The following is an 18,874-nucleotide window of genomic DNA, read 5'->3' on the forward strand; positions in this document are numbered from 1 at the left end:
CCTTTCCGCCAGCAGCGGCAGCGCTGCCGCTGCTGGCGGAGACTTGCCGGCATGCCGAAGCCTGTGCGCAGCGCGCCCAGGCTTCGCGGATCTCTCTGCCAGCAGCGGCAGCTCTGCCGCTGCTGGCGGAGATTTGCCGGCATGCCGAAGCCTGTGCGCAGCGCGCCCAGGCTTCGCGGATCTCTCTGCCAGCAGCGGCAGCTCTGCCGCTGCTGGCGGAGACTTGCCGGCATGCCGAAGCCTGCGTGCAGCGCGCCCAGGCTTCGCGGATCTCTCTGCCGCTGCTGGCGGAGAGTTGCCGGCATGCCGAAGCCTGCGCGCAGCGCGCCCAGGCTTCGCGGATCTCTCTGCCAGCAGCGGCAGCTCTGCCGCTGCTGGCGGAGAGTTGCCGGCATGCCGAAGCCTGCGCGCAGCGCGCCCAGGCTTCGCGGATCTCTCTGCCAGCAGCGGCAGCTCTGCCGCTGCTGGCGGAGAGTTGCCGGCATGCCGAAGCCTGCGCGCAGTGCGCCCAGGCTTCGTGGATCTCTCTGCCAGCAGCGGCAGCTCTGCCGCTGCTGGCGGAGACTTGCCGGCATGCCAAAGCCTGTGCGCAGCGCGCCCAGGCTTCGCGGATCTCTCCTGCCTTCAAAAGCCGTCCGGGATAGCAGGAAGCGCTTCCCTGCTATCCCGGACTGCTTTTAAAATGCTGGCGCTGGGGAGCAAAGCCTTTTGGCCCCCGCCAGCCTTCCTGGACCTCTTCTGAAGGCCGGAGGGGGGGGAAAGGCTTTGCTCCCCACCGCTAGCATTTAAAAGAGGTCCCCGGAGATTTCCCTATGGGCTTTCGTCTTGCGAAGCAAGCCCATAGGGGAATTCGTCTTGCGAGGCAAATCGCGGACGAAAAAACCTTTCGTCTAGCGAGTTTTTTGTCTTGCGAGGCATTCGTCTTGCGGGGCACTACTGTATTTAGTTCTTTCATTTTAAAATTAGAAGGGAGCTTATAAACTTCTGGTTGCATAACAATTCCACTGATTAACAAACAGTAAAATCCTGTCCAGATTCTTGGAAATAATTTGAAAAATGTCCATGTATAAAGCGTGTTCTCACTAAAAGAGAGCACGTGTTGCGGATGGGGCCGAACAAAACTCCACTTGGTTGCCAGGCAGTATTAGATTCAAGGGGCCTGGAGCAGATTGGAGGATGGTGTTACTGGGGTAAATTTGATGTTGCCAATTTAGGGGTGGGATCAGTGGTTATTTAAGCAAGGTCCACAGCTTTCTCTTTCTCTTTCGCTGTGGACATCGGATCACATGGAGCACTTGGACTGTCTGGAGGACAGTGATGCAAACTTCTCATTGTCTGGTTACATTTCTTTATTTCCCCCTTCTTTTAATCCTCTTTAGTCCCTTAAATAATTTAATTCCCCTTTTTCCTGTTCAATTTCCCACCCCACCCCTTACCCTGCCCTGTGGGAAGATTCTCCCTGTATCTGTGGCTTGCCTTTCTTTCGCAAAAAGGTTTCCCCCATTTATCCTGTTGTAAATTGTGGGGCTAGTCAGGGCTGTTCCCAGCTTAGCTGGAATCACTTTCGTTTATAGCACCCCCGAAGGTTGGCTTTATTTGAGTGTGTGCAGTGCTGTTGGCCAAATTTTAATCTAGCCTTGGGCGGGAGCACTATTTTGAGTTCCTTTAATATTGCTATGAGACTAAGATTCTCAAGAGCAGAGGCATGGAGCCCTATTCGGCCTGGGCATAACTTCTGAGCCTAAGTATGCTACAGGTAGCAGTTAATTGTTAAGTCTCTGACCTCTCTATAAGAATGTACCTGCTTGCAGGCTCAGTTGCTGCTAATGTATATCTGAGGCAGACAGAGGGCGGCAGAGGCTCTCTGTGCTTCCAATGACTATGAGCACTCTGTATATGCTCTTGAACTATGCTGTTTCTGAACAAGTTTATTTTCTTTAAGTTTGTTTTGCCCTGATAGTGGCGACTGCCATTTTAGAGGCAAGCCATTGTGGTTTAGTGGCTAAAGTGTAGGACTAGGACCTGGGAGACAGGGTTCATATCCCCCTCTTAGCCATTGTTATAACAAAACAAAACAAACTGCTCCTTTGGGGCTATTCTGTTGCTGGGTAGTTCGGCCCATTTGTGATAAAAGAACTTTGGGTTTCTTGAAGGGGTGCTTCCCTCTAAAAGGGCAAGCAGGGGTACCTGGACAAGCTGTGGGCTGCCTCAACTCTGCTATTTCACTGGAAACATTTATGCCTGGCCTGGCAGGTGATCCTAGGGCTTTGCCCTAGAATTCGATGGCCTGGAAGCGTTTCCGGCCTGAATAGTGTCCCCATGTGGTCCATGAAGCATTGGTTTCACCAGTTCCTTACATTGTTTAGTTTTTGCGGACTATGACTGGGCTTTTGCAAATGCCTCAAGAGCTTGCCTCTCCTGCAGGGGATGACTTGTGGACGCCCCAGGTGTCTTCTTCCAGAAGGAAGCATCTTCGAAGGCTGCAATCCAGGAGGAGGGCAAAGAGGAGCAGGGATCATGATTCAGACATCACCTTGGACCTCTACAGGGGTCAGGGTGAGGCTGTCCCGGGTCTTTAGGGATCATCCTGGATAGCTCAGCTGGTCAGCGCATAGTGCCGGTAATGCCTAGGTTGCAGGATTGGTCCCTATATGGGACAGCTGCATGCTCCCCCATTGCTCTACCTGGACACTTAGGTCCAGTGTCGAGGGCCTTTTGGTGGTTCCCTCACTGCGAGGGATGTAACAGGCGCCACGTTTGCAATATGCAAGCGGGAGAAAGCACCTTTGTGTGCCCGCACTGCAGTTTGCTCTGTGCGTTGCAGGGCACAGCGCTGCACGGGCTGCATTTGCATTGCATTGCGTGAGAGATTTGCATTGCACAGAGGTTGTGCGCATTGCACAGAGGGTGTGAGTGCATTGCACAGAGGGTGTGTGTGCATTGCACAGAATGTGTGTGCATTGCACGGAGGGTGTAGTGGCATTTGCACAGAGTGTGTGTGGTTTTGTTTTTGTTTTTGCATTGCACAGAGAGTGCATTGCACGGAGTGTGTAGTTGCATTGAACAGAGGGTGTGTGCAGTGCACGGAGTGTGTAGTTGCATTGCATGGAGGGTAGTTGCATTGCACGGAGTGCGTTTTTGCATTGCACGGAGTGTGTAGTTGCATTGAACGGAGTGTGTAGTTGCATTGCATGAAGTGTGTAGTTGCATTGCATGGAGTGTGTAGTTGCATTGCATGGAGGGTAGTTGCATTGCATGGAGTGCGTTTTTGCATTGCACGGAGTGCGTTTTTGCACTGAGTGTGTAGTTGCATTGAACGGAGTGTGTAGCTGCATCGCACGGAGTATAGTTGCATTGCATGGATTGTGTGAGCACTGCACGGAGTGTGTTTTTGCATTGCACAGTGTGTGTCTGAAAAGGAAGCTGGCTCGGCGGCAGTTTTGTCGGGACTTTTTTAGCGGTTCTGGCCAGCATCGGCCCTGTAAATTTACGTATTATGATGGCAGCACAAGATGCCCCCTGCCCAAGCGGGGCTGGAAGCTGGCAAGCAATACCTCAATGCTTTTTGCCCATATTCCCATTTTATTTAGGGATCCAGTTGGATATCGTTGCTAAAACATACCACTTGCCTATGGAGAAGCTGTCTGCCTTGAAGGAAGTTATTTTGTAATACTTCCTCTGTAGCAAGTGATGCTTCATCAGACCCGATCTTGCTGGGTCACTTAATTAATCTTGCATGCAGAGTGGTTGCCCCAGGCCGCCCCTTCCCTTCCCACTAGGCCAGGCTGCCTGCGGCCTGAGGTCCCCTTACCTTTCTCATGCAATGGGATCTCATGCAATGGTTGCAATTCCTATATGTATGCAATAGTAGTTGGCCATGGCAGGATACTTGCACAGGGATTTTTCAGGTTCATGCTGATGCTGCTGGATCTTTGCCCTTTGGTTTTTTATTTCAGGGGCTGCTGGTGTGCAAAGCCATGGCCTCAAGCCCGGTATGGTGAGGCAATCATGTGACCTAACGTTTGAGTTTTCCCCATAGTAGTAGCAGTTCACATGTGGCCCGAGGAGTTCAGTGACCATCGGATCTGCTTTTGGTCTGATAACCAGGTAGTGGTGAGCGTCTTGGCTAAACAGTTCTCACGCTCCAGCAGAGTCTCCGCCCCTCCGCTCATGCTTTTGAGCTGCACCGCTTAAGGTTTAATATTGTGCTTTCTGCTCTCCTGATTACGGGATCCTCTAATGATGTCTCTGACACTCTATCCCATTTTCAGATGGAGCGCTTCAGATCCTGGGCTCCAGACTCAGCTATTGCCAGACTTTTCCAGACCACCTGTGGCATTTTGACAACAATTAGTAATTACAGAGAGCAGCAGCTTCCATTTCCCCTTCTGCTTTTAGCTCTTATGGGAAGGCCTGGATGGATTTCTTAGCCTTAAGCTGGCAGTCCTCGGCCATTCAGATGAACTGGCCCCCATCCTCTGAGCAGATCCTGCAGTATTTGGTCCACCTGCAGCAGATTGGGCGTCCTGTTATAACTATAAGAATTCAGTCCGCTGCAATGTCTGTTATACTGAAGCTTTATTTTTCAGAGACCCTTGCATAAAGTTTGTAATGCGCAGGGCCTTGGAAGGTTGGAATAGGCTCCAACCTCATAGGACAGTGGGCAGGAAGTCGGTCAATTTTACCTATGCAGGATCTGCAACAAGTTAAAACTTGTCTGCTGGTAAAAGATCAAGGCGAGACTCCTTTCAGTATTCCATTGCATTTTGGGCACTGAAGGTTGGGGAAATGGTTGTTGGAGCCAGCACAGGGCTGAGAGTCTGGAGGCTTATTGCTTCAGGACTTTTCCTTATCTGCTTTGGAGCTTGTCATTAGAGTTGGGAACTCTAAAACAGACTTAGTGGGCAGGAGTGCCACAATCAGGCTTCCCATTACAGATGAGGAGGGCCCTTGCACGGTTATGGATACCAGAAAAAATTGGCTTTTCATTCCCCTGGGGGCTGGCCCACTCCTAGTGCATGAAAATGGGTTCCCGTTAGCCAGGCATTAATGTGCTTACGCCGTGCACCAGTTATTACGGCCTGCGGCTTGCCTACCACTGAACACTCCTCATTCCTTACGATTGGGTGCTGCTGCAAAGGCTGCACACTGGGGGCCTGTCAGTAGACAGGATTGTGAATACGGGTCATTGGAAGTCTGACGCTGACAAGGGTTATATCAGGAAGTGTCACAATGATGTCTGTGCTGATGCTTGTCTGTTATTTCCTTTTCTCATAGGAGCAGCGGTGCACATTTGGGCCATAGCATTGTACACTGGGCTGGCAAGCGCGCTGACAAGTCTGGACTGGGGCGCCATCTCAGTCTTCCTGCCCATGTGGACATATACTGGATGTCCAGATGGGGAATGCTTTGGGAGGAGGTCCTTCCTTTGGTGCGGTCGAGTGTGACCTGTGCAGGTCCTCCCGCAGGGCTGGTGGTACAGCTGGGCAAGAATGATTTGCTGTCTTCCTCCAGCATAAGTTTGCATTCCTGCATGCAAGAGGGCTTGGATTGAGTTGATGGCAGCTCTCCCTGGACTCAAAATAATTTAAGGCATTTGGTTCAAGGTGGTCTGGAGGGGGGGTTGGAGCACCTGTCCCCTCTAATGCGCAAAGATATTCCATTAAAGGAAACCAAGGATTTGCCATGCTTTGTCAACCCCTTTCGAGGGGTAGGGCCACGCAAGAGTCCCTGGGAGCATTTGGGGTGAGCTTGAGTCTGATCCTGGTTCATTGCTCCCCCACGCTGTTTACTTGTACTGACGATATGGTGGGGCCCAGTCGTCAGTGCTGCCCTGCTGAGGTCAGGTGCAGCTAGTCGGGAACCAATGCCTAGACAAACTACCACCGAGCAGGCCAGAAAGCATGTTAATATGGCGGTGGAAAATAAAATAAATAAAGTAAATCAAATAAATAACATATAAAATAAAATAACAAATAAAATAAAATAGGTCCTTGCTTTAGGTGGTTCTGTGATATTGCACCCTGCTATTTTCTTCAAGACTGTTCCCCTCTTTGGGGCAGATGGGGGGTGCATCTTTCCCCTATGGGGAACGACACCTGGCGGGATGCGATTGCCTTGGGATTCCTTGCTCCCCCACAATGTTGCTGGTACTGACGATATGGTGGGGCCCAGTCGTCAGTGCTGCCCTGCTGAGGTCAGGTGCAGCTAGTCAGGAACCAGTGCCTAGACAAACTACCACCAAAGAGGCCGGGAAGCATGTTAATAAGGAAGTGTAAAATAAAATAAAATAATAATAAAATAAAATAAAATAAAAATAATAAAGTAAAATAGGCTTTGCTTCAGGTGGTTCCATGATTTTGCACCCTGTGATTACCTTCAAGGCTGCTGCCAGCTTTAGGGTGAATATTTCCCCTATAGGGAACGACACCTGGTTGGCTATGGTTGCTTTGGGATTGAAGGAAGGGTTGCATTTGTGAGTGGTTTGGCGGTGAGCTAAGGCTCTGTGGCGGTTAGGCATTGGTTAAATTGGTTGGTGGAGGGGTATGGATTGGCTGTGCCTGCCCCTCCAATGCTGCTGCTGACGGGTATTCCGTTAAAGGAATTCTGGGGCTTACCATCCCTTCGTCCAAACCCTTGGAGCAGGGTGCGGGCCGTGTAAGTTCCCAAGGAACAAGCAGGGAATAGCTGAGGGTCTGTGTCGCAGTCCCAGCTGTCCCTGGTCTTGTTCCTCCACACGCTGACTCACGGGAGTCAGCGCTGTCCCCAAGGCGGGGGGGACAGATAGTCATAACCAATGCCTAAGCAACCACTCTCAATTTGTATGAAAATAAAGTTGTGGCCAAAAGTATGCCAAAAACCTTAAACAAAAATTATGTGTGATGTGTGAGTTATTGGGGTAGGGGTTTTGGGGGACCTCAGCACGCAAAGCGTGTTCTCACTAAAAGAGAGCACGTGTTGCGGATGGGGCCGAACAAAACTCCACTTGGTTGCCAGGCAGTATTAGATTCAAGGGGCCTGGAGCAGATTGGAGGATGGTGTTACTGGGGTAAATTTGATGTTGCCAATTTAGGGGTGGGATCAGTGGTTATTTAAGCAAGGTCCACAGCTTTCTCTTTCTCTTTCGCTGTGGACATCGGATCTCCCGCCCGCCCTCCCTTGCTTGGGCTTGCGCCTTGACCTTGCTCTGCCTGTCATGGGGTCGTTCGCCTTGGTGCGGGGGCCCAGTAGGAATTTTTCCAATTGGCTGATTAGTGTGTGCCTTTTGGGTTTTGCCTACTGCTTAGCAAATCGTCACAACTTGTAAGGTTGGCGGTTAGGCATTGGTTAAATTGGTTGGTGGAGGGGTATGGATTGGCTGTGCCTGCCCCTCCAATGCTGCTGCTGACGGGTATTCCGTTAAAGGAATTCTGGGGCTTACCATCCCTTCGTCCAAACCCTTGGAGCAGGGTGCGGGCCGTGTAAGTTCCCAAGGAACAAGCAGGGAATAGCTGAGGGTCTGTGTCGCAGTCCCAGCTGTCCCTGGTCTTGTTCCTCCACACGCTGACTCACGGGAGTCAGCGCTGTCCCCAAGGCGGGGGGGACAGATAGTCATAACCAATGCCTAAGCAACCACTCTCAATTTGTATGAAAATAAAGTTGTGGCCAAAAGTATGCCAAAAACCTTAAACAAAAATTATGTGTGATGTGTGAGTTATTGGGGTAGGGGTTTTGGGGGACCTCAGCACGCAACAAGGTATCATAATCAAAGAAGTTTAATTTTGGTAGAGAACACTTGAATTAGATTCATTAATTAAACTGTAGTAACAACCAGAGAAAATAACATCAAATACAACCCACCTAGCAGCATCTCCAGTCTATTTCTTTTGCCCTCAAGGCCAGCTCCCAGATGGAGAGGTATCCCAGGTAAGTGAGAAAATCTATGAACTATGGCAACACACACACACACCACTGACTCTCCAGTCTTCAGTTGTGCTGCATTAAGTGCCCATGTGGGCAAAGGTGAAAAGGCCTTGGCTACACATGTGTCAGTGATATCTGGCTGCTCTGTAGAGTTTCACCATTCCTGTGTTCTCTTCCTCTACCTCTTCTCTCCCTTCACCATTCTACCATTCACTCAGGCAATTTCCTCAGGGAGAGTAAGAGGTCAGCCTGCTTCTCCAAACCTTGACTTGCCTGAGGTTCTGCCTACTTGACAGGAGTGCAGGCCCTGTGGAAATATAAGGGAACACTTCTCTTCTTCTCAAGGTAGAAGCTGATCCCAAAGTGAAAAGAAAGAGAAAAGGGGCACCCAAAGTTTGCCAACCTGTTCACCTTCATTTTACAATGTAAATTCCTACACACAGGCTATCAGAATAATTATTTTAAATTCTAGCCCTAGCACAAAATCAAGTTCAATTCAATATCCAGAAAATGAAAGCCATCACTTGCGAATCTATTTCTTCAAGCAGCTTAACTCAAGAAATTGCCTTCCTTGTAAAGCTGATCATATAGATTTAAAAATCTTCAATGACATATGGCTCTCAGATCTGCAGCTTTCAAAACTTTGATCCCTTAGAAACATTCCAGACCAAGTTTTATAGTTCCCTAATAGGGATCCCCTCTTGCATGTCTAATATAGCTATCCGCTTAGAGCTTGGTCAAATCCCTGTTAGCACTCTGATATGGATCTTGAAGATCCATTATTGGTTAAAACTCATTTTTCCCCCCTGTTGGGTCGGCACCCTTAACCCTATTGGATTCCTATCAATCCAAATGGAAATCTACACTGTACAGAAAGTTAAAGGGTGTGGGGTTCTCGCTACTGGCACTGATAGCTGTCGGCTATGAGAAAGCCTGAGTAACAATTCACCAACGAATCTGGGATGGATGTAGAGCTTTAGCATCATGTGAGCGAGATGAATAAGCATCCAGCAATCAAAGATAATGGGGTAGGGTTAACCCCAGTGACATATTTGTCAAAATTACAAATACCTAAGGTAAATATGGGGACGCGGGTGGCGCTGTGGGCTAAAGCCTCAGCGCCTAGGGCTTGCCGATCGAAAGGTCGGCGGTTCGAATCCCCGCGGCGGGGTGCGCTCCCGCTGCTCGGTCCCAGCGCCTGCCAACCTAGCAGTTCGAAAGCACCCCCGGGGGCAAGTAGATAAATAGGTACCGCTTACCAGCGGGAAGGTAAACGGCGTTCCGTGTGCGGCTCTGGCTCGCCAGAGCAGCGTTGTCACGCTGGCCACGTGACCCGGAAGTGTCTCCGGACAGCGCTGGCCCCCGGCCAATAGATGTGAGATGGGCGCACAAACCCCAGAGTCTGTCAAGACTGGCCCATTCGGGCAGGGGTACCTTTACCTTTACCTTTAAGGTAAATATAGACGGTCATTTACCTTCACTAGATTCAATGTACTGCTGTCTGCCTTGTTGCAGGGCAGATATGCGGGTAAACCGTATGTGGAATGAGTTCGCCCCGGCGGCGCGACAGAGGTGGAAACTGTTTCTCACGTCCTGATACGATGCCATTTTTACAGGGATATACACTCGGTTTTTATCACCCGTTATACAGAAAATTCCAAGTGGGCCCAAACCTTTAAAATTTCTGATAGAGGACGATCCAGAGATCACCTTAAAGGTGGCCAAATTTTGTGTGGTTGTCATAAAACTTAGGGAACAAGCTGTGCTATTATAAAGACTAAGGCCTTAGAAGCAAATTATAGATAATATTGTAGAGATTAAGACTTAAACCATATTTTAACTGCTGCCATAATTGTAATGCTTATCATTATATTGATTGTTAATTTAAATTTAATTTTATTGTGTTTTTGATTTGTTTAGTATGGTATGTGAGTCTGGTCTGGGACCGTAATAAATTCAATTCAATTCAAAACTCTTCAATGTTCTTTAAACTTAATACTTTCTGTGCATAATCATATTTTCTCAGAGTTCACATTGCAGCAATTTTAAGCAAGCTACCTATGTGTTCTGATCCACACCATATAGTCCTTTGGTACAGCACAAACACATTATTCCATTACAGAATCTTTTTGGTATGAATGCATATAATGCAAACTCTTCTGGACTGCACTCTGTGTTCAGTATTCAATGAATATCTGAAAACCTTTAGATATCCTATAAATAGCTTACAGTGAAATCCTATGCAACATTTACTCAGCACTTAAGGACTCAGTAACATAAGTCAAAAAACCAGCATTTTTAATGCATTATAAACATGCAACACCAGATGGTCCTGTAGAGCTCAAATATTTTCTATGCGATTTTACATAGCATTTTTTCTTTTAATTTATGACTTGTTTATAGTGGTTTTTTCTCTATGTGTAGATCCATCCAAAGATTCAGCAAGTGCACTCTTCGTTTCTCCCAACCCAACTTTCTTTCCCATTACTAACAAAACAGTCTCATCCTCAAACAATTAGGGGAGCATCTGCTCCCTATGAATTCACTTTCAGTACATTAAGCATTTGGTGACAAAGGGTCAGACTGTCATAGGCAAACCAATAAATCAATGCTTACTTTATGTTTCCTTTTCTGTGCTAATTTATTCTGTTGCTGATGCTACTAAAAGGCAAAAGAAGGGGGGTGAGAGAGAGAGAATATTAATTTGTTACTGGGGGTCCACCCATTATCCAAACTAAAAAATGTATCCTTCCTTGTTCTCTAACCCATAAATTGTTCCACAGAAAATCAAGCTATATGAACCTATCAAACATCTCATTAGGTGAATTTTTCATATCACTCCAACTCCAAGACTACTTATCTCAACATAGGTACTTATCTCAACACATTTACTGCCTTCCTGATATGATTTCTTAACACGAATTACTCAAGAGATAAGGTTTGTTTGTTTTTATCAAGCATCTTCCAAAGCACTATGCTTTAAGTGAAGTCTCGAAAAAGAAAATACTAACGTGAAACAATGTCACTCACAGAGGGACTTCAGTCTTGAAGATGCAGTGCCAAAGAACAGCTTGAATAAGTGATATTGTTCTGTGTGTTGTGTATAATGGAGCCACTACTGCAGCTCTGTAGCACTTCAGAATTTTTCCAGCCTTCTGTCACATCATCCATCACAGACAAGGGTAACCAAATACCATGCTTCAGGGCACAGAGCTGATCACCCCTGAAAGCTGAAAGGGAAATGTTTTCCCCCATGTTACTACAGCACACAAATCAGGAATAGCTTAGGGAGGAAATTGGGGAAACATAAAAACAAAATTAATGGATTTTCACTCCATTCTGTCTACATCCCCCCCCCTTACCAGGCCTTATAGCTAGTGCTTTTTTCTGGGGGAATGCAGGGGTATGCATACCCCTAAACATTTTGTGAATCTAACTTTGGCCTGATTGAGGGGCAGTATTTTAATATGTGTAGGAAAATGAGAATACCCCTAAACAATTTTTTAGGGTGGAAAAGAACTCCTTAGCTATAGCTATATATCCAAAGCTAAGGTCAATAGGATAAGCAAATGAAGCAGATCCAATAGCCGATTTTAAAGCAATTCTTGCTGCTTTCTGGAATATTAGGAATTCTTTCAGTTCCAGAATTAAGAAGTGCAATAAATGAAGATAAGATTTAAAAGTTCTCAACTTTCTGGGATTTACATAGTGTGGCAATCATTTCTAAAAGATATACAGTCGGGGCTCCCTCGCACTCCCCCTTCATGATTCTGATTCATTACAATGCCACATGTACATTGAATCAGAAGGCTGCTATTAATGTCAAAAGGGTAGCAAGGTCAGTTTGATAAGATATATGTGGCATGCCCTATTTTTAGAATTTGCTACATATGTTGGTGGGTTTGATGTCAAAGGCATTTGTAAATAACAGGTAAGCTGAGAAAAATTACTGATATTTGAAGCAAAAAAAAAATATTTTTGCAACAAGAAGCAATTCAGTTTGTGTTGATATGAGATTATAGGTGGCTACAGATAATGGTGCTATTCACATGATGACTGCAAATAAAACATAATGGCCTGTTCTTTGAAGTAGTACTTGTCAATGGGAAGAAACCTAACCTGTGATAGGATTCTCTAAAATCTACCCGTTAAATATCATGAAAGGATTAACCAAAGCTGAACTTCATTGCTCAGCCTTGCATTGCTAAATACATTGCATTGCTACATTGGCTCCCAGTACGTTTCCAAGCACAATTCAAAGTGTTGGTGATGACTTTTAAAGCCCTTAATAGCCTTGGTCCAGTATACCTGAAAGAGCGTCTCCACCCCCATCGTTCTGCCCAGACACTGAGGTCCAGTGCCAAGGGCCTTCTGGTGGCTCCCTCGCTGAGAGAAGCCAAGTTACAGGGCAGAGGGCCTTCTCATTAGTGGCACCTGCCCTGTAGAACACCCTCCCACCAGATGTCAAAGAGAAAAACAACTACCAGACTTTTAGAAGACATCTGAAGGCAGCCCTGTTTAGGGAAGCTTTTAATGTTTAATAGACTATTGTATTTTAATATTTTGTTGGAAGCCACCCAGAGTGGCTGGGGAAACCCAGCCAGATGGGTGGGGTATAAATAATAATAAATTTTATTATTATTATTATTATTATTATTTCATAATATTTCACAGGTATGTGCAAAAGCACACAGATTGTCAAAATCTCTAATCAAACTAAAAAATAAATGAAAGCCTGATGAGTATAAGCCAGTGGTTTTCAACTAGTGTGCCATGGCACTCTGGGGTGACTTGAATGATGGTCAAGGGTGCCGCGGGCAACACTGACCTCCATCCCTCTTTCCTTCCCTCCCTCTTCTGATGCCCTCTTGCACCTCTGGCTCCTAAAGGCTTGCTCAGCTACAACCTCTCCAGCTGAATGGTGCCTCTGGGGATGGCCAGGGGGTGCTGCTTGCCAGGAGCTGAGGTGGCAAGCAGATGGGTGAGGGAGCCCATCCAGTCAATCAGCCATCCCTTGCTGTTGGGAATGGATCAACAATTGGGAGGCCAGGCAGGCAGGCAGGCAGGCAGGCACTACACTGGCCTTACTTGTGCTTGCTAAGTGCAATGCCTGCCTGGGAGCTGAGTGTCTGGCGCCAAAGGGGAATCTTTCCACCATGTAGACACAGTGGCGCCTGCTGCTGCCACCTGCTGCCTCCGAAGGCGAGTAAGATGGTGGCCACACATTCACCTTCAGCCAGTCTCTATTGGGCCACTAAGACCGGGGGAATCCTCTTCCCAGGCCCCTGTGAGACGGCTCGAGAAGGCACCTCTCTTTGGGGTGAGGGGAGAAGGCTCAGAGACCGGGGCAGCTATGCGGAGGACTCACAAGGAGAGGGGAGAGGAGGCTGAAGGATCACTCCACATGGGAGGGTGTTCTAAAAGGGGTGAATGACTGCTGGCTGCAATCACGAGCTGACATAAATTGGCTTCTGAGGCTTTGGATTGTGTTTCCAAAGGGGAGCCGCAGAAATAATGTAGTTGGTCAAGGAAGCCATGGACTCAAAAAGGTTGAAAACCTCTGGTATAATCATATTCAAAAACATGTATTTGTGTGTTTGTATTTCACCTTAAAATTACATCACAAATAGCACATTACAACTGTAACTCCATCCTAAGAAACAAAGTATTTCAACACTCAAGCCATACATTTTCGAAAAATATATCAGCCAATGCAATCAAATGCTTAAAGTGCTCTACCTCAGAAGTATTCAGATGCAGGGTCACAAGGCACAAGTGTGTTGACACCCAAATTCATCTGCCCTAAATCCCTTCTGGAAAAGAGGCAAGCACTAATCGATATGCAGTATTTAATATTAATGGCACATGATAGCTGAGCTCTCCCGCTCTGCCCCGCCCATCTACCATTGTTGCAATCTAACAGTGATGTCAACAACCTAACAGGGATGTCTTCCACCTTACATGTTACAGGTGCACTGGCCTACAATAGAGTCCCATGACTTTGCATTCCATATAAGGAAAACTATGTTCTGCCTCTTACTCATTTCAATCTATTTAGTACTGAATGGTCCAGGTGTCTGTTTATTAGGAATAAAGATTCCTGATGACCAATTGTGCTTAATTCTATTAAATCTTTGATTTATCAACACAAGCTATATTTTTGTGAAGTAAGGAAAAATTATAAAAAGGTATGCTTTCCTAAGCAGTGCAGGTGCACTCAATTAAAACTATCTATTTTGAGAACTGTACCATACCAGCCACCAATGATAGCATAAACTTCAGAATTTGGCAAGAAAATGTGCTCCCTTAAATTGAAAGGAGTTTTTGTTGTTGTTTTATTTTTGATAGAACAGCTGCATTACTGGAGGGAAATCTATCAAATGAAAAGCAACAGAATACAAGAATACATTTAAATGCATAATTGTTACTATGAACAACAATGGAACCATTAACATAACTTGATAGACATCTCTGTGGCCTCAAGTATAACCCTGTTTTTCAAGAGAATCTGGTAGAAAAATGGCATCTGGTCCTCTCTCCAATATGCAATGCACAGCTTTAGAAACTCCAGTAGCTATGCAACTACACTTGACATCTCACAACTTTTGCTGTTATACGTATTATCAATCTGCTCAGTAGGTATACTAGGCTGAACAGCAAGGAAACACCATTACATGAACATAGTGTCCAGAATTATAAAGAAAAAACAACAATGATTAAAATGCTTATTTGAATTATGCATGATTAATTGACAAACTGATATGCTTTAGTGCTTTGCTGTGGAACAATGAATAAACAGCGTTCATCTTTTTTTTACTCAATTGTTGTATTTCCTCCTCTCCCCAACCATCCACAATTAATCTTCTTAAGATGAAATACTCCCTATATACCCAGGATTTTACTGCATGGTATCCCGACACTGAGGTGGCTCTCACCTGTTACATAATAAGGGAGCCCTCAGAGTAACACACACTTTGGAACACACACTAAGATCAGGAGGAATTCCCACAGGAGGAACATGGACAACTGTGTTTGATACCTCACTACCACCTGTCTGAGCTATCTTTCTCACTCTAGGCAGCATGGAGGGAGGCAACAACAGGTCAGATTTTTCACTGTTTTGCTCCTAGGCAACATTCATCAGAATAAGACAGTAAGTACCAAGTGGTGGTAGAATAGCTGTCCCAACAATCTTGGGAGAGATATGACAGTTCAGATTACCCTGCCTGCCCACTGCTGTTTTCACAAAATCCTTGGAAATGAGATGTGAATAAGGAATTCCCTGTGTTTGTTTACGCCCACATAGTGTGGTACTCCTTATTTTTTATTTTATTTTTTGCTACTCCCCAGAGGACAGAATAACAGCTGTACTATTGATGATACAATTAACACTTTCTATTGTATGAAATGATAATATAAATTAAACCATTAACAGTCTGACCAGTTCAGAAATATGCCTGTACACTTTTCAGAACAGACCACCACATGAAACTTTGGACTTTCTACAGAGGAATGTGTGCATTCATGCACGCAGATGCATGTTTGCATGCAAATAAAAAAGGGGGGAGCATCGCTTTCAGAAGTGCATTTTTGGGACAGGGACAGTTACTTTGGAACTGCTTGGTATATAATTGGCATAAATATGGCCATTTTGACAGCAATTCACTGGCCATGTTCAGAAGCAATGCTGCCCACCAACCACAGTTAAGCAGATTTGTTTGTTCCTAGCTTCTGATCATGGTTTGCTTGGGAGTATCAAACCAAAGTACTGGTTCAAATGTAACAGCATTCTATGGTTTGTTTTCCTGCTCCAGAAAGGGAGTAGTAAAATGATGATGCACACACCATTGCTTAACTACAGTTTACCCCAGCATTATAACAAAGTAAGTTTTTTAAGATCTGTAGCTCATGAAGGATTCTTTATACATAGAAAGTTCACGAATATATACACTGTCACATATTTTTACCTCAGCTATGAGATGTGATGAAAATGCAGCAGTTAGCAAAATTCCATAGTTACAGACCTTGTTACTGTTAACTAATCAATAATATGGAGATATTTACCTGTGCGTAAGTCTCCGGTGGCTAATGCAAACAGCTGTGTGTTGGTCTTGAGCAACGCATACCTTATGACGACTACATTTCATCTTTAAGCATGGATCTTTAGCTGGGTCTAAAGCTAAAAACAATTAGGAGAATATTTTTTAAATAATCCTTTTCTACAGATGTACAGTAATTATAAGCCAACTCAATTGTTGCAAACTGTAGAGTTATAAATGCCTTATTGGGGGCTCTTAAATGCATTTCATGTTACATTAAACCAGTACTTTTTTTAAAAAGAAACCTGCATTATAATAAAAGGTGTAGTCTAGCACACAAGCACACACAATAACACCTATGTATGGCTGATTGTGTGCTCAATCAACTGCATCCTAATTTCTTGCTGTTAAGGTTTCTAGTTTGGTCTTTGTTGTCATTGCTTTGATGCCCAGGTAGTACGTAAACTTCCATGGGAACAGATTCATAGGAACTTGTTTTTCACGTGATAAACATAGCTATCACATCTGACACTTGCATCACCTGTTGACTGCCAAGGATAGAAACTTGATTGGATGGGAGCACTACTTGTATATGGGCACATTTTTCACCATGTGAAGATCAACATTTGAATTGGTTGCATAAATTATCAGTAGACAGAAACTCAAAAAGACAGGGACTAACTTGTACCACCTTGTTCTAACTTGTGTTAAAAGCAACATAATATAGTGAGATTTACCACATTATGGGATGCATAACCTTAGAATGCAGTAATTTCTAAATTCAAACATCTGATTGAATCAAGTGGCACTTTGTGGGTTGAGAAGTATTCTCTGCATAGGGTTTAAAAGGCTCAGGTGGCCTCGTTGGCATAGTGTGTCTTCCATTAGCTTTGGCTGGTGGCCCAGCTGTACTCCTATCTGGACATGGATAGCCTAACTTGTCTATGCTCTGATAACCTTTAGGTTAGATTACTGCAATATGTTATACATGGGGCTTCTGTTATACAGGTTGCTCACCAGGGCAATACAGTTTCAGCACTTAACACCAATCCTGGCCAAACTGCACTGGCTGCCAATTAATTTTGGGGCCCAATTCAAAATGCTGGTTTTGACTTAAAATCCTTAAGTGGCTCAGGACTACAATACTTCCTGGATCACCTCTCCCCATATGAAGCCACTCAGACCTCACACTCATCATCTGAGGCAACATGAGAATGTGTATTTTCTGCTGTGGCTCTCCAGGGAGGGAATGCTCTCCCCAGGGAGACTTGCCTGGTGCCATTGTTACATATCTTTAGGCTCCAGGAAAATACATTTTTCTTTTCCCATGCCTTTGGCTAATTAAATATTATGTGACCTTTTAAACAGGGGGTGGAATACTGTTTTGTCACTACAGCATATATTTTTGTCTTTTTATATTGTACATCATCCTGTGATCATTGGATGAACTGGCAGTTTAGATGATGATGATGATGATAATGATAATAATAATAATAATAATAATTTTTTTTAAAAAATCTGCATTCACGGTAAGCCAGTTATGGTAGTTTACCTTGGCATGCAAACAAGGTCAATGGGAAATCAGAAAATATTGAGTAAAAAAAGTCAGAAGTTCTTTGTTTTACACAGAAACAAAACACTGAATAAGCTTTGGCTTTCATTCCTTTGAACTCAACTGAGAAATCACTGCATCAGGGCTGTATTAAATTCAAGTAAAAACAACAACATTACAAACATTTTCTCAGATAGCTGTCAGATTTAGAAGCCCTGGGCTATTTCACTCTGTATTGTGTTTCTCACACCTCCAGAAATGTGTGACAACAAAGACTTTATTCACTAGATAAAACACTGTCACAATATGATTTTCAAAATAATAAAAAAAAAAAACGGGGACATTCCCAGTGTTTTATAGATTCTAGCAATACTCTGCCTTTCAATAAATATAGAATGGACATTTACAAAAGTGTAACAGTACCTGAGAACCTATGTGAAAGATTGAAAATCAGTACGATTTCATGCCTATATAACCTGAGAATACTCAGTGATCCATTTGCTGTGTATACAATGCTTTGATAATATCATATGGGCAGATATCAGTTTCAATAGGAGGCAATGTTTTGAACATGAATGCCATTTGTTCAACTAAAAACAGGAAGTGACTGCGGTGACAAGTGACTGGTTGGGTTGCCGTATGATCACCTTACAGTGCAAGTGCAATCTCTTTTCTATAGTAGAACTAAAGCAGTTTTTATTCAAAGATAGAATAGATGTATTCTAGTCAAAGTGGACCAAATTTGATGACAAGTACGTAAGCCATCAATGAGGGAGTTGCGACGCTTCGATCGCCATCACCACATGAGACATAGCCTTTTTATCTTTCTTCACCGCCCCTGCAGCCCTCTCCACCTATTGAATACATCAAAGGACTACAGCTGGGGCAAAGACTTGACAGTTTTAAGCAAAAGTATACTAGTATTTAATTTGTGTGGGGCTACCCCTGAGAACTGACTTAAAGCTTCAGCTCATACAGACACCCATGACTGAATGAAGAAGAACGCATAGAAGAAAATTATGTATACTGGTCCATCTACACTGGCTTCTAAACCCAATTTATGTTAAAGGCCATAAATTTCCTAGTCCCTGTCACAAAAACAAAGTAAGGGGTGGGGGAATATGGGAGAAGCATATAAAAGCATGCATTGTGTGTTGAATGTGGATAGACAGTAGTTCATCTCCATCTTTTATTATACTGGGGTCATCTAGTCAAGCTTTCATAGATTTAAGACAGATAAAAGGAACTAGTTCTTCGCACAGTTAAACTACAGAACTTTGATCAGAATGTGTGACCATCAACATGGCCATCTTTGAAGTGGGGATTGGACAAATTCATGAAAGATCAGGCTATCAATGTTATCAGAGGGGCGCCAGCTGAT

The 18,874-nt window shown here is 44.7% G+C and overlaps 1 protein-coding gene across 2 annotated transcripts in view; it reads right to left on the bottom strand.

Annotated features, from left to right (window-relative positions):
• The window catches only part of SPOCK3 (SPARC (osteonectin), cwcv and kazal like domains proteoglycan 3), a 132,409-nt gene that overhangs the window by 60,041 nt on the left and 53,494 nt on the right, over nt 1-18,874 (bottom strand). Inside the window, exon 4 of one of the 2 annotated variants that reach the window (XM_082237245.1) lies at nt 15,967-16,081. The exons of the other annotated variant lie outside the window; for it this stretch is intronic. Within the exon in view, the coding sequence (XP_082093371.1) occupies nt 15,967-16,081 (115 nt within the window). The remainder of the gene's footprint in view (nt 1-15,966; nt 16,082-18,874) is intronic. 2 annotated transcript variants of the gene reach the window in all.

The sequence above is a fragment of the Podarcis vaucheri genome (assembly GCF_965113315.1).
Source record: "Podarcis vaucheri genome assembly, chromosome: 9".
NCBI lineage: Eukaryota > Metazoa > Chordata > Lepidosauria > Squamata > Lacertidae > Podarcis > Podarcis vaucheri.